Source organism: Phaethon aethereus (assembly GCF_964289735.1).
Source record: "Phaethon aethereus genome assembly, chromosome: 4".
Classification (NCBI taxonomy): Eukaryota; Metazoa; Chordata; class Aves; order Phaethontiformes; family Phaethontidae; genus Phaethon; species Phaethon aethereus.
The window spans coordinates 18,261,979-18,276,385 of record NC_138578.1 but is presented as its reverse complement, the minus strand read 5'-3'; the positions used below and the strand labels follow the sequence as shown (position 1 = coordinate 18,276,385).

The window sequence follows — 14,407 nt, the reverse complement described above, 5'->3', positions numbered from 1 at the left end:
AGTAGCAAAGTCACAAATTTTTAAACTGAAGAAAAACAAAATAGGGTCTTCTGTTGGTTTGGCAAAATTTGTATAGCTCACCTGAAAACTAATTAGCTAGTTTAGGGAATGATTTGCATCTTTTGTCCAGAAATGCATGTGGGTTTATTCCATGCAGGGTGGCTTAAGCTTGGAAGGGCTTATTAACAGCGCTGGCAGCAGTATAGCTAGTGTGGTGTTCAAAGTGGGTTGTCAAACCTGACACAGGAGCTAAGAAAAGAATTTGATATGTGACCTTGTTTGACTTCTGTTCTCTTATGCTTAATTTAAAGGAAGCAGAGGATACCTTGGATGAAGTTGCAGTGACAGTTGTAGCAGAAACAAACATATCCTAAAAGCTTGTGGCCCTGGTGGTCTTATAAGTTACAGGTTACCATTTATCGAGCTCCCATGCATGTCAAGGAATTTTCCTGAGTTGAAACTTTATGTAGCTGTGTTGCAACTGGAGCAGATGTAGTGGCTGAAATCATTTTGAAGACAAAATGGGACTGTATTGTAAGGAAGAGGTAGCAAGAGGCACAGTTTATTAGCCGCTAGTAGTCTGGTGGTTGTAGTGTTGCCAGTGCTTTAGGTTGCAGATCCCATTTCCATCTGCACTAGTTTGGACCATCTCTTGCTCTTTTCCCAATAAGGAAGCAAGGTGATACATGTTTGTGAAAAAGAGCAGAGTCAACATGAGCAGAGCCTTTGAAAACTGAGAAGGGAAGGTACTGAAAATACCCTGTTGGATTGTTACACTACAAAAAGTGGAGGAATTGGCCTACTCATTGTATGATGTAAATACAACAAATAGGTTGCTACAAAGTCTGGTTTTCTATGTACAATTTAAAAAAAAAAAAAAGCATGTCATCCTGAAGTTTTGTTTAGGTGGCCAACCTCAGTTTGAATAGAGCTTCCTGAAAAGTGCCAGCCTTGATGGCTGAACCTGGCTTATAAATGAACCTGGCTTAGATTTTTGCTGAAGAATGAAATACTGAGGTGTTATTTCTCTTTGCAGGGGGATATCGTATCATGTGCTGGCACTTACATCCATGTATGGAGCATTAATGGCAGCCCTACCGCAAGCGTAAACACTTTCACTGGCCGAAGCCAGCAAATCATGTGTTGCTTTGTGTCAGAGATGAATGAGTGGGATACCCAGAACGTCATAGTAACGGGACATTCGGATGGAGTTGTCCGGGTAAGTACCAGGAACCACTGCTTGGAAAAATAAGCTTATGCCTTAGTAGTAGTAGTTAGAGAAGTCATGTCTATCCAACACAGTGTCCTGCCAGTACCAAAAGCAGTCCTGCTATACTTGGGTGCTCCACCTGAACAATTAGTCCTGCAGGAAGGAGGGAGTCCAGGTTGGGTAGATGATGCAGGCTGCTTTTGGCGCTGGAACCAGCTGTGCCATTTCTGCACATGGTGGTGCACTGTATCCTGTCCACAAGTTAGATGGACATTGAAGATTTATGGAAAACTCTCTCACTGAGCTGACACTCCTATGCAGTCTTTTGGTTTTCTTTCTCCTTTTTGATGCACCCTTTCTAATGTGGTAACTAGCAATAGTCAGCAGTGTACGTTTTTCTTCCTACTCTATTTTCGTCCCTTTTTGGTCACCATCTTTCATGCCTAGAGATTGTAGTTTTCATTAACCATTTTTGTTCTACATACCTTAATACAATTCATTTTGCTGCCTAGAAAGAAAAGAGGAACTTAGTGGCATCTCTGATCTGTGTGCCAGCACAAGACTTGTTCACCTGTGATTCAGGCATGAACACAGATGTCCTCTTACAGTATCTAGCACCGACAACAAGGCTTAGTATGGAGATGTGACCTGCCCCTTCCGCTACTAGTGCAAACACATAGTTCTAATAAGCCATCTTAACTCTAGAAGTAGCTCAGAAGAAAATTAAGAGTTCAGTACATGCCACTTTGCTTATCCCCTGTCCCTCCAGTTCTGGCGGATGGAGTTTTTGCAAGTACCAGAAACACCAGCTCCAGAGCCTGTGGAGATGCTTGAAATGCAAGAGGATTGTCAGGAAGCACAAATAGGTACGTATCCTGACAAGTGTTTTGTATTTGCCTTTTAGCTGATCTTTGCTATACATAGGTAAAATCCTGTGGCTATACAGTGCATAATGGAAGATGGGGATTTTCTCTTAAAAGACAACAGACATCCAATGGGCATAATAAATAGAGTAGCTGAGTTCTTTGTTCACCACCTTGCTTTTGGTAGTTTCATACTGCTATGAGTAAGAAAAAATCATGCCCATCATAGCTTTTTTTGTGTGAAGATTGAACTTTTGTGGTGGTTGTTTCTGCTATCAGTGAAGGATGCTACCATTGTCCAGAAGCTAGATATTTTTTTATTTTGAAATGGAATTATAGCGTAACAGCAGAGCTAAAAAATCTACTGATGGAACAGCATGCTGTTTAGACAAGCCATGCTGGCAATATCATTTTCCCCTGTTGGAAGAATTTGGTCTGTGCTTGATGGGTGTTTCTTTTAGCCATCTCATCTTCCTCTTGTCCTCTTCATATCAAAGATATTATCTAGATTTGGATCTGGATCACGTAGTACTCATTAATAATTATTATATAAATACAGCTCTTTTTTTTTTCAGTGTCACTAGGAATATAAATATCTTTGGTAATTGCTTTTTTATATTAACAAAACCTGTTATTACAAATCTGCATCATGTTTCTCAGTCAACCGGACTGTGCTTACTGTGTAAGTTTTGTGGAAAGGCAGCAGGATTTGGTTTTGCTAACTTAGAGCATTTTTGAAAATTTTACTTATTGTGCCTACCATAGCCTACCTCAGAGAGACTATCGTAGGAAATAGCTTCAGCTAAAGAGTGCTGTTTTCTGACAGAGCAGTGCAAAAAAGATGAATAATGTGGTTCCTGGCAGGAGCTGAATCTCTGCAAAGGCTTTGAGATGCCTGCATGCAGTTTACCTCTAGTTATGCTGTGATGGTACCTGTTGGGTTGTAGGTAGTGCTGCAGCAGCAGAATAGGGATAAAAGCTCAGGCTATAAGCAGCCTTGCTAACAACATCTTCTCTCCTGTTGGGTGAATCCAGGGCAGGAAGCCCACGAAGAGGACAGCAGTGACTCCGAGGCGGATGATCCATGCCTAGGCCAGGACACAAAACTGCAAGAGAGCCAAAGTCAACCAAGCAGCACCAGCCACAGGCCTAGGTCATCATCAAATAGAGCAGCGGCAGCGTGGTCGGCAGACAGTGGCTCTGATGACTCTAGGCGTTGGTCAGACCAGCTCAGCTTGGATGAGAAAGATGGCTTTATCTTTGTGAATTATTCAGAGGGACAAGCAAAAATGCATCCCCATGCTCAGGTTAACCACCCGCACCCCAGCTATGCTGAAGCACGCCACTACAGCAAGCTTAAACCAGGTAAAAGAAATTGGGCACACTTCCTCTGTCAGATAAATGTGCTGTCAGCACTGACCCATGAGGCAGTCTCTCTCTGTCTGTGCAGCTTTGAGCAGGGTTGGCTGATAAATTCCAGAATGGTCAGTGAAGAGAAAACTGTGCATGCAAAGATTACGTGTTTTTCAGGCTTTTCCTGAGAAGCTGTGGTCACTTTACCCCAGTCAGCAGCTAAACCGCTCGCTCACCGCCACCACCACAACCCCCTGCAGCGGGATGGTGGAGAGAACAGAAAGAGCCAAAGCAAGGGAACTCGCGAGTCAAGATAAGGATAGTCTAGTAAGCAAAGGAAAGAGAAAGACAAAACAAGTGATGCAAAGTCACTCGCCCCCTCCTGCAAGCAGATGACCAGACAGTCTCTGAGCACATGGCTGCCTACCCCAAAAACCCCTCCTCTCAGTTTTATTGCTGAGCATGATGTTATACAGTGTGGAATATCCCTTTGGTCAATTTGAACCAGCTGTTCAGCTTGTGTCCCCTCCCAACTTATCGCGCACCTCCAAACTCCAGATGAGGGGCAGGAGGCAGAGCAGAGTGGGGAAAAAAAAGAAAACCATGACACCCTGTAAGTAGTGCTGAACAACAGCCAAAACACTGGTATGTCATCAAAACTGTTAGTTTAGTATGAGCTTTTATGAAGAAAATTAATGACAGCTGGAAATCTGAGTCTTGACTTTAAAAGAAATTAAATAAAATAAAAAATGAAGCTATCCCAGTCCTGTCAGGCTTTGGTACAGGGCTTCCCCATGTATGTCACCATTCCCTGCAGCTTCCAAATGGACTTAGAGAAATCGGAGGCTCTGTGCATTGTTTTCTATCCTCTGCTTTCTTGCATGCATTGGAGAGCAGTTGAGAAATGAGGTTTTGCTGAGTGATATTTGACTGAGAGTTATCTCTGGGGGGAGATTCTTTTTTTCTACAAAGTCACACACACAGGTATGTTGGGGGAGGAAGGAACAAAAATGCAAACAAGCAAATTTCTTTTTTCCCTTCCTACTTCCCACTCATTTCTAGGATACAGATGGGAGCGTCAGTTGGTGTTTAGAAGCAAACTAACTATGCACACGGCATTTGATCGCAAAGACAACGCACATCCAGCAGAAATCACCGCGCTTGGCATCTCTAAGTGAGTAGCTTGCAAGCAGTTGCTTAAAACTTTTTTTCAGTCTTGTCAGCGGGAAGCTGACAGCCATTGTTCTTTTAGTAACACTGTTTTGTGGTGCTTCTGATTAGGGCAGTCTTGTTCAAGGACCAAGATTAAAAAAAAATACTAAAATCAGTAGACTTATTCAGCTGCATTATGTTACGTAGAGTGTTGCTATAGCTCCGTTTGTCAGTCAGACCAGGCAAATTTGCGCATTAGTTACTATGCCAGTAGTTTAACACATTACATATTCTGACGTGTAACATCGGTGTTACTGTGCCAGGGTTGTTGCAGGAATGCTTTTGCTTTTTTCTTGCAGGGATCACAGCAGAATTCTTATTGGGGATGGTCGAGGCAGAGTGTTCAGCTGGTCTGTAAGCGATCAGCCTGGCCGATCTGCAGCTGATCACTGGGTGAAGGACGAGGGGGGAGACAGCTGTTCGGGTTGCGCAGTCCGTTTTTCACTCACTGAGAGGCGACACCATTGCAGGAACTGTGGACAGCTCTTCTGCCAGAAGTAAGCCAGCCAACAGTCTCCTTTGGGCTCTTTTCCATACAGAATTTTAGGCTGGGTAAAGCTGTTGCATACCAGGAACTCTGCTGAAAGACTGAGGTTTCCCTTACCAAAACAGAACTGATGCAGAAAAAACATCAAAACTCTCAAAACCTTTAGGGAGGAATTAGAAAAGACAGACCAGCCCTGTATAAATCCAGTTAGCAAGACAGGTATCAGGAGAGAATGAAATCTGCTTGCAGCTTTGAAAAACCTCCCTGTTGCCCACCTGGAACCATTCTAGACAAATGAACTTAGCGAAGAAGAAAAAAAAAAAAAGCAAACACCACAACACAAAAAAACCCCAACCAGCAGACTTCTTTTGCAGCAACTAGTTGTTCTTGTCAGTCTACAAGCAACCTGGTCAAAATGTAAAACCATGTGCAGGACCGTAAGGATGCTGATTTAGGAGGCAGTAGCATGCAGCCTCAGACAGGAAAATGTATGACACAGAGGACGTATGTGAGCTCCCCTTACCCAGGAACTGAGGTGTGAGTCTCTTCTCTGGTCCACTGGGTCAGAGACTATGTTTCTAGTTTCATCTCTGTAGCTATATTTTGAGCCTAAACAACGGGTGACAACAGCCGTTTTTAAGCCACATCTTACGCAGCATTATTGCATTGATTCTGTGGTGACCATACAAGTTAAATTCTGCTTCTGCCACACTGCATTGCATTTCTTTGTCAAGATAAATTTGGACAGTTTTCTGGTATTTGAAGTCATGATGATAATTTCCACACCTGGATAGAAAATGGCCAGGTCAGGAGAGGACCTGTGTTCACAGCAATGTTTGTTTTCCTCTACAGGTGCAGTAGGTTTCAGTCCGAAATCAAGCGTCTGAAGATTTCATCACCAGTCAGAGTCTGCCAGAACTGCTTCTACAACCTGCAGCATGAGCGGGGTTCAGAGGAGGGGCCCAGAAATTGATGGAGTCCTGGCAAATGGAGACCCCATCCAGCCCCACCATCACGCCAGGAGTTAGAGTATTGTGCAGTGATCAGAAGGGATTAGAATATTGTCTGTTTACACTTAAGTTTATACTGAGTTTTAAGCACTAAAACTAAAAAGGGATCATTGAATTGATTTGTGTTGACAGAAGGTAAATGAGGCTAGCGGCATAATTAAGTGAAGAGCAAGACCCAAGACATGATTAATAACTACAAATCCAATAGAACTGTCAACCCCTAAACCTATGTTGACGTGGCTATCGAGAAAATCCTCACTTATCCTAAACACCTGTTCTTGTCTTGTTTTTGTAGAGCTAGTCATCTTTACTTGGGGGGGAGGGAGGGGAAGGCTTTTTAGAAGATAGTTGTAAATCTGCCTTCTTCGCAAGCAACTGTGTATATTGTAAATAGGTATAATGGCCTTTTTATCTAAATATGAACTTAACTGCCTGTTACATGGGACTTCAGATTAACCACTATACTTTGTGTGGCATCTTTATCTCATCTATCAATTTAAATACGAATGTTTTAAAAAAAACAAAAAAACAACAAAAAACCACAAAACTCAAAGGCATTATGCATATTTCTGTTTAAAATCCAGTCTGTGCATGTTTGTTCTTTCAGTTGCCCACAGTATCTTAATTTTAGTAAGGCTATCATAGAATTACATGGATTTTTTCAAAAGAAAACATTTTTGAGAATAGGACTTGGAGTATTTTATTCTAGCTGTAAGATAACCAGGAACTAAATTGTACACTTGTGTTGCATTTTATACCAAACTATTTACCACCTCAGTGTTGTTCATATTTAATAAGGCCTCTTTTATACATATGTCAGAGCTGCAGTTTTCTTAATTACTTAATGTTCATTAGCAGCTGATTCATGCAGTGCAAGAACCAGCTTTTACCTTCTTTAGTCAATAGCAATTGGCTTGCATATAGGTACAGAATGAATTCCTTGTGCATAAAACTTAACTGCTGTCGTCCTGTAGCTTGTTTGCAAAAAACCTTTTGGAACAATAAGCATTGCTCTAAAACAGGGTGATATTAGTCATGTCAGAAATGCTTCTAAGAGCTATCTTCGTGTTTCAGCACATGGCATTAACTCGAGGACAGCAGTAGATTTCCATTATGGTTTTTAAGTTCCAATATGAATTTAATTGCAGTATTTTTTTACTACTCTGTCATTTATTTTGCACTACATGTGGGATGAAGTAGAGACACTGATATCCACTGGGATTGGAACATGTGCATCGGATGGGCCCATGGACTTAATTTCTGAATGAGGTCTTGCCAGTGGGTTTGTGATTGCGGGGGGCAGGTTGCTGTTTGGTTTGGTTTGGTTTTTTAAAGTATGTGTATATATTTTGTAAATGGGTGACAAACTGATCTAGATCTAGGTATATTCACAATGGATTCTTTAAATTAGAGGTAAGGATATGACCTCAAACCAAGAGAAGACAGGTGGCCCTGCTTTTGCTCTTCTAGTACTTCAGTGAGTGTCTTCACTTGAGACGATGACATTATCCTTCACTTGGAATGATTTGGGCAGACTCTGGTCCTGGGACAGCACATGGTTAAAACTGTCACTGTTGGAACTGCACCATCGAAAATGCCAGACCCGCTGTGGTGGTGTGAGCTCCTTCCAGAAGGTCCTTGGCACTGTGGGGGCACACCTGTCTTCTCTTGATTTGAGCTTCTAGCGGTGAATAATTTGTTAATCCTGACCACTTACTATTTACCCTGGTATCACATGTTTATGCACTGAAAGTTAAATATGTATTTTGATACATGTTTGTTTATTATGTATGTGCTGGTCTGTAAAATGAGCTATATTCCTGTTTTGGTATGTATACTAGGTCCCCAAATGAACAGAAAGGCTTCTCTAGAGCCCTTGCACACTGTTGAGTAAACGCAGGTTTGTTGAGATTAGCTGACCCAAATAGATCCCTTTGGATCCAAAGAGCGATGACCAAGTAGCCACGCTGCATGGCTACCCTGATAGACTTGTCCCTAAAAACAAGAAGAGGTCCTCAGTAAGCATGTGCGGAGCACTGAAATTTCTGTGTTCAGCTGTTCTCTCTAGTGTTGCCTTCACCCTTCCCAAAATGATGCGAAACCAGCATAGTCCAGAAGACAGGCTAGTGGCCTTAACGTTTTCCATTTGAAGAAAAGGCTATTTTAACAACTCTTAAATGCCTTTGAGTCCACAGAGTTTTCTTCCCCTTGCCTCCAGATTCCAAATCAAAACCAAATTTAAGTAAGTCTTCTTTTCTACAGACTGGAACTTGTACAGCCACATAATAAAACCCTAATAAAAACAAGGTTTATGACAATAACGCTGATATAATCTAAGCACTAAAGCAAGCAGTTGGCATATAGTACTAACACAGGGTCACATGAAGATAGTGGGCTGTCAGTGAAGAGGTAGTCAACTGTGTTCAGCTACAGAAGCACGTTGTATGGGTGGTGGTCTACACTTTCGATGTTTGGCAGCGTACTAAAAAAATCAAAGTCATTATTCCTTACAAATTCTGTAGTATAGGGGTTAGTCCGAATTTACATTTTGCAAACAAATCACCACAGCCCTCTGACTTAAGTCTTTGGTTGCGCTGTTCCAAAAACCACTTTCTTGCTTGTAGGAGGTGGAGGGGAAAAAACACACCTGCTCATATTTTCTCTGGCAGCTGGTGCTGTGGGCAACTGTTTTGTTCACTTGGGAGTGGGTTTTTTTTCCCATTTCTTTCAAGCTTCTAATGCAAATACTTGCTTTGTTTTCCATGTAAAAATCTGTTGAGCAAAAATATACTCATGTACACTAACATTAGTAGATTGTATTCTCTGCAAGTACCTCACATGTCTTCTCCTGCCTTGTTCTTTGTAGTATACTTATTCATGTACTCTTAACATTCGTATGTAGTGTGCAACTGTAATGTCATGCTTATGAGAGGGGGTTGGCTGCCTCCAGCCAACATTCATCAGTTCAATAGCAAAACACTTTAGATAAGTTATTTTGCACTTTCTTATGTATAAAATTGGTAGAAACTTATATTTGCTTTGTATCATTTAAAGACTCCTTTTGTTTCAGTAAATGAACTGTGTATAAAATATTTATGCAGTTAAAACTGTTTTTAGAAAGTATTTTTAATTTCAGCAAGTTTGGTTACTTGTTGCATGACTATTAACACAGCTGACTTTTTGTGTCAGTGCAATGTATATTTTTTTTGTCCTGTTATTAACTTGTAAGCCCTAGTTAAATGGCCATTTATTTGTACAGCATCAGGAGTAAATTGAAGATAACTGGCTAAGACTGGAGTGTGGAATTTTGTACTATATTGCAGAATCCAATATCTGTTTTTTGGTGGTTACGTAAAAGGCCTGACGATTTACTATCTAGTGTGCAATCTGTGATATCTGAATGTTCATTGTATATTTGTCTCCAATGCAAAAAGGTAGAGTAACACAATTACAACAATACATGATTAAATGCAATAGTTCAGGTACTGAAGTATTTTTTTCATTTCAAATAAATACCTGCTATTTACCACCAAAAAGCTGTTTTGCATTTGTTGGAAAGACATTTGCAGCTGAATAAATGTTTTTAACATGGGAGTGGTAACTAATGAGTAACGTATTTCTGTATGGTCAAGAGGAGTAAATTTCTATTACTTGTTATGGTTTTCCTTTCTGAACATGAGTACAGTCATCCACAATGATGTGGTGTGAAATCGTGTGTCTTTGTTTATTCTTTTTGCTTTATAAGTGTCATTGTAGAGGGTGAAGCCAGCAGGATTTGACAGTGTGTAGAAGAATAGGCTGTACCAATATAGAGAAAGCAGACAGAAAAGGATGATTTAAGTCATGTGCGATAAGGACACTGGAAGAGAGGGAAGTATCAAAATCCAATTTAAATCGTCTTCCCCAAGGAGAGAATGACTACAAGAGCAGAACTTGACCTTATCTGGTGAGAAAGAGCCTAAGATCCCCAAATGTTGAAATATTTTACTAATTCTTCATTACATTTTTATACCCTTTTCTAATCTGGTAATGCTAAAGAACATGGGATTTCATGTTGGCAGTTAATTACGTGCCAACACTTGTGGCTAACAGTTTTTCTCTAGCTAAAACCAGGCTTTGATGCAGTTGGGCCTACCCTGTTCCTTGTCTGATGAGCACCAGAACTGATACTGCATTCTTGGTATTTGATAGTAAGTTATTTCTCTGGCTGTCAAGGAAAGGAAGGTTCTACTGATGAACTCAACTGTCTGCTTACTGCATTTAACAGTAACTCCTTCTGTGAACTCTTTGGAGGTTTTAGTTATATTTAAGTGTGCTCTCAAGCAGCAGTTACAGAAGGAACTTCCATGGCCTTCCTAAGCCATATCTTGGTTATATAGCACTGGTAATGTCCGTGTTTCCTAGGTTCAAGTATTTCTTACTCGGAGATTTCCATATTTGAAATCTTTTACATACACTGAAAAAAATGTTTTTTCTTTAACAGTTCCAGGGGAGTTACTGTACTTCTCAGCACACCTGCAGACACTTGACAGCTGCAGCCCGGTGTGCCCTTCTGCTGTCACGGAGCAGGTCACGAATGAATTTCATCAAAGCATTTTGATCCAGTAAAGCCAGTAAACCATGCCGCCTGTGGGGCGCAGGGTCTGGCATCGCTGCCCACTCTTTGTGGGGAGAGATGCCCTCCTAACAGTAGCTCTGGGCTGGTCTGTGCAGCTGGATCGTTCAGTATGCAGTGTTTCAACCTCATTTTCCTGCGGGCAAAATACGAATTAGCCCCCTTCTTTGATTTGGGCCATACTAAGTTAGCTAACTTGTGCTTGCCGTGGTACAGCGTTTTGAATGACGTAAAGAACTTGCCAATTAGTGTCACGTCCTGCCTACAGCGTGCACTGAAGCGCCTTGTCTCCACAGCTTGTGAAGTCCCATGGAGGGCATCGCTCGGCTTCGGGAAGGTGAGCCAGCCTCACAGGGTGGTTTTGTGGCCCTCGTGCCCTCAGCACCCCAACGTGTGCATGCTCCTCTCCACCTCTACCAGCCTGTGGCGTGTTGAAAAACTCCCTTCCGCTGGTCTCCAAGAAGCCCGCCTTGTTGAAACAAACAAAAAAACCCACATTGCCCTTTGAGTTTTCCAAGCAGTTTGTGGAGCCAGAGGCTGAGCGCCATGGCCGGAGCCCGGCAGGCAGGGCTGCGCCGCTGCTGCTGGCACCCCCCGGGCACGGTGGAGCGTGGAGGTGCTGGGAGCAAGCATGGGAAAGCAGTGGGGGCCACAGCCCTGACAGACCTTGGACTGGGAAAGTGCAGTCCCGTCCCTGCCCCATGGAGCACAGCCTTCGGTGTTGGCGTTAAAATAGTGCTGTTTAGAGTCGCTGTTTGCAAATCGGGTGTTGGGAGAGTGAGTTCAGCTCCTTTCTGTCCAGACAAACAGAAGGGTGATTAATTGGGAAAGCCATTGCCTTTTGTGAGGTTCCTGCGCTAAACCTGGGTCTGGCAGAAGGATGAATGGTGCCCTGTGAAATTTATGGCAGCTCAAATGTCAGTGGTGGAGCCGTAAAATCTCCAATAGCTGTCAGACAGGCCAGCAGCCAGTTCTGGAGTGAAACAAGGCAGTCGGCGAGTGACAGGGCAGCTCACTGCAAGTGCGCCAGCCTTTAACTCTGGATCCACCACAGCTCCTGCCGGGCAGAAGCACCTCCTGGGGCAGGGTATTCAATTTAGCATCCAAAACAAACAGCCAGGTCTTCCAGTGCATCTGTTGGGTGTGCCTGTTGTAACACGGAAGGTCTGTAGCTGTCTGGTTTCAAAGGGGGAGCTAACATGAACTAAAAAATGGGGCATTTCGTTCTGTGCTAGTGCCATAGCCCAGTCCATTGTTACCAAATTTGTGGCCAATTTGCTGTGACCAAATTGCCTTTCATCACAGTTGTGATGACTTTGACAGCTCAGAAAGGTGATGTTTGGAGCCCGCTTTCTAGGCTCCAAGTGTTTTGTGCTGTATACCGATGTAAAAATGCGTATGTTATTTTTAAAGAATTACTGGCAGTGAACCACATCTGTCTCCATGTCAGGACACGGTGTTGATTCACTGGTGAGGTTAGCGTGCCACGCAATGTAGAGAGGAGGACAGGGTACACGCACACAGAAACAGGACTGGCGCCTTAGGAACCAACTCCTACCCTGTCTTCCTAGGAGAGTTGAGTGAGGTTGCACTGGGTGTGTGGCTGGCCCCAAAAAAGCAGAATTTGTAAGAAATGGGACCAAAACTTAAACACGGCCATTGATGAACATACGCACAATCATGCCTGCTCAAGAGTCCGCCGCAGCCCCTGGCATGCTGCCCCAGCTGAGGGCGCCTGTGCTGCGGGGTGGGCAGGCCAGCAGGAGATGCAACATAAGTTTTTCTAAGTGTCATGGTCTAGGAAAAGCTGTGAAGTTGTCACTGCTTGGAAGGGAATGACCAAAAAACTGTAATGATGACATTAAATATATAAAGGGTAAACCAGGCTGCCAAGAGCCAGTGGTAGCTCAAATCCAGACTGTTTTGCAGGTGCTGGGCTTTCAGCTGTCCCACCAGCACCTTCCCCCAGGAGGAGGGACTGCTCCCTCACCACTTCTGGTGCCACTGTGGCCTGTGCTGCCTACTCTGCTCTGCCGGGCAGAGCTGCAGGGAAGTTAAAGCGCTGCAGCGTTGAGCAAGAGTGAAGATAACCTCTGGGCAAGAGTATGTTACAAATGTAAATACTGATGTATGGTTTGTGTGTGTGCACACAGAGCAAGGCTCTTGCCCAACAGCAGTGACGAAAACGCTGTGTAATCAGCTGCGACCCATGCCCGGCGCAGGTAGGCTGCGGCGGGTGTTGACACAAGCTGTCCTCAGCTCCAGGAAAAGCTTCCAGCCCTTCCCGGGGGGCCAGGTTCTGTGCGTGCCCCACGTGGGAGCAAGGACTGCTTTTGTGAAAGCTTGGCTGCTCTCCCACGACCATCCTGATGAAGTTGGGCAGGGATCCACCGCGGTGCTGCTGGGACTCAGCCACCCTCCTCCTCTCCCGCAGGTGTGCATGAACCAGGTCCCAGGAAGGCTCATTGCAGGACAAATGCTCCGACTGCCGAGTAACCTGGGAGCCACTTCCCAGCTACTGTGAAAGGGCAGGCGTGAGGCAAAGCTCTCCAGCGGGATTCCCGACACACTACCCAAGCTCTTAAAATTCACCTACCTGAGCAGCGAGTACCATATGCCTACCACCACGGGACAGGTGCGTACATCTAAGAGCTGATCTGCTCCAAACTGAGCTGAGAACTGTATTGGCAACAAAGGGTAGCAAAACCGTCCTCGCTTTAGTCCTGAAAGGAAGGGCTGGGGCTCAGCTGTGCAAAACTGCTAGGACTTCACTGAAGTCAAGGCTGCTCCTTTCAAGGAAGAGTAAAAGTAGGTTTGAGTTCAGTTGTAAAAGCAGTAACAATTAAAAGTAATAGTGATCTCAGGGTTATTTCCCTGGATGAGTTAAAACCCTCGGCTGTTACTTTCTCCTTATTTCTTTTAGGATAACTGAAAAGTCTTGAATCCAAGCAGAAGCCAAAATACATTCTTTTATTGAGGAGGCCCAATTTGTTTCTTTCCACTGTGTCACAAGATGACATCGCTCACCAGGACAACTACCCAGGGTGCTTTCCTGCTTCGCAAAAGAATTAAGTTTGTAAGTCGGACTTGTTTTAGAGAGAGCTTTCTGATTTCCTGGTGTTGTAATATATCAAAACATAAAAGACAAAACTGCAAGTCAGAACACGTGGCCCTGATGCAGCAAAGCCCATGGACGCTGACGGCACACGCTGACGGAGATAGAAGGTACTTTGCACTGGTTATCACTGGGTGAACGTCTTTGTAGGCAAAGCCTTGGTTATCAGAAGCTTTTTATAGCAAGTGCTAAGGCCCAGGGCTACCGTGACAGTTGTGACAGAGCTTGAGAAGCAGAAACTTTTCCGGTAGCTTGAAATACAGTTGAAGAAGAAAAATCCACTTGTAGTGACACAACTCTAGAAGCCAATTCTTTATTAAAAGATCTTTTAGGCATTCCAGTACAGACTTCTCTGCTCCACTGTAGCTTTGAGTTGATGAAGACGAACAAACATTTAAAAAAAAAAAAGGGGGGCAGCAAAATGGACACCTCCATAAAATTGAGAAGTATATGAATTATGGACACTGATTACACCAAACATAAACATCAGTTCAGAGAGGAATTACACACAGTCCTAAAGCAAACTATGTAATGAATGTATG

General features: G+C 43.4%; 1 protein-coding gene across 1 annotated transcript in view; it reads left to right on the top strand.

Moving 5' to 3' along the window:
* Positions 1 to 6,098, top strand: part of WDFY3 (WD repeat and FYVE domain containing 3) — a gene marked incomplete at both ends in the record, with an annotated part of 122,509 nt that extends 116,411 nt beyond the window's left edge. The window contains 6 exons of the mRNA XM_081999315.1: positions 1,037 to 1,219; positions 1,980 to 2,076; positions 3,109 to 3,438; positions 4,489 to 4,600; positions 4,938 to 5,135; positions 5,978 to 6,098. Of these exons, the coding sequence (XP_081855441.1) occupies positions 1,037 to 1,219; positions 1,980 to 2,076; positions 3,109 to 3,438; positions 4,489 to 4,600; positions 4,938 to 5,135; positions 5,978 to 6,098 (1,041 nt within the window). The remainder of the gene's footprint in view (positions 1 to 1,036; positions 1,220 to 1,979; positions 2,077 to 3,108; positions 3,439 to 4,488; positions 4,601 to 4,937; positions 5,136 to 5,977) is intronic.
* Positions 6,099 to 14,407: the final 8,309 nt, after the last annotated feature.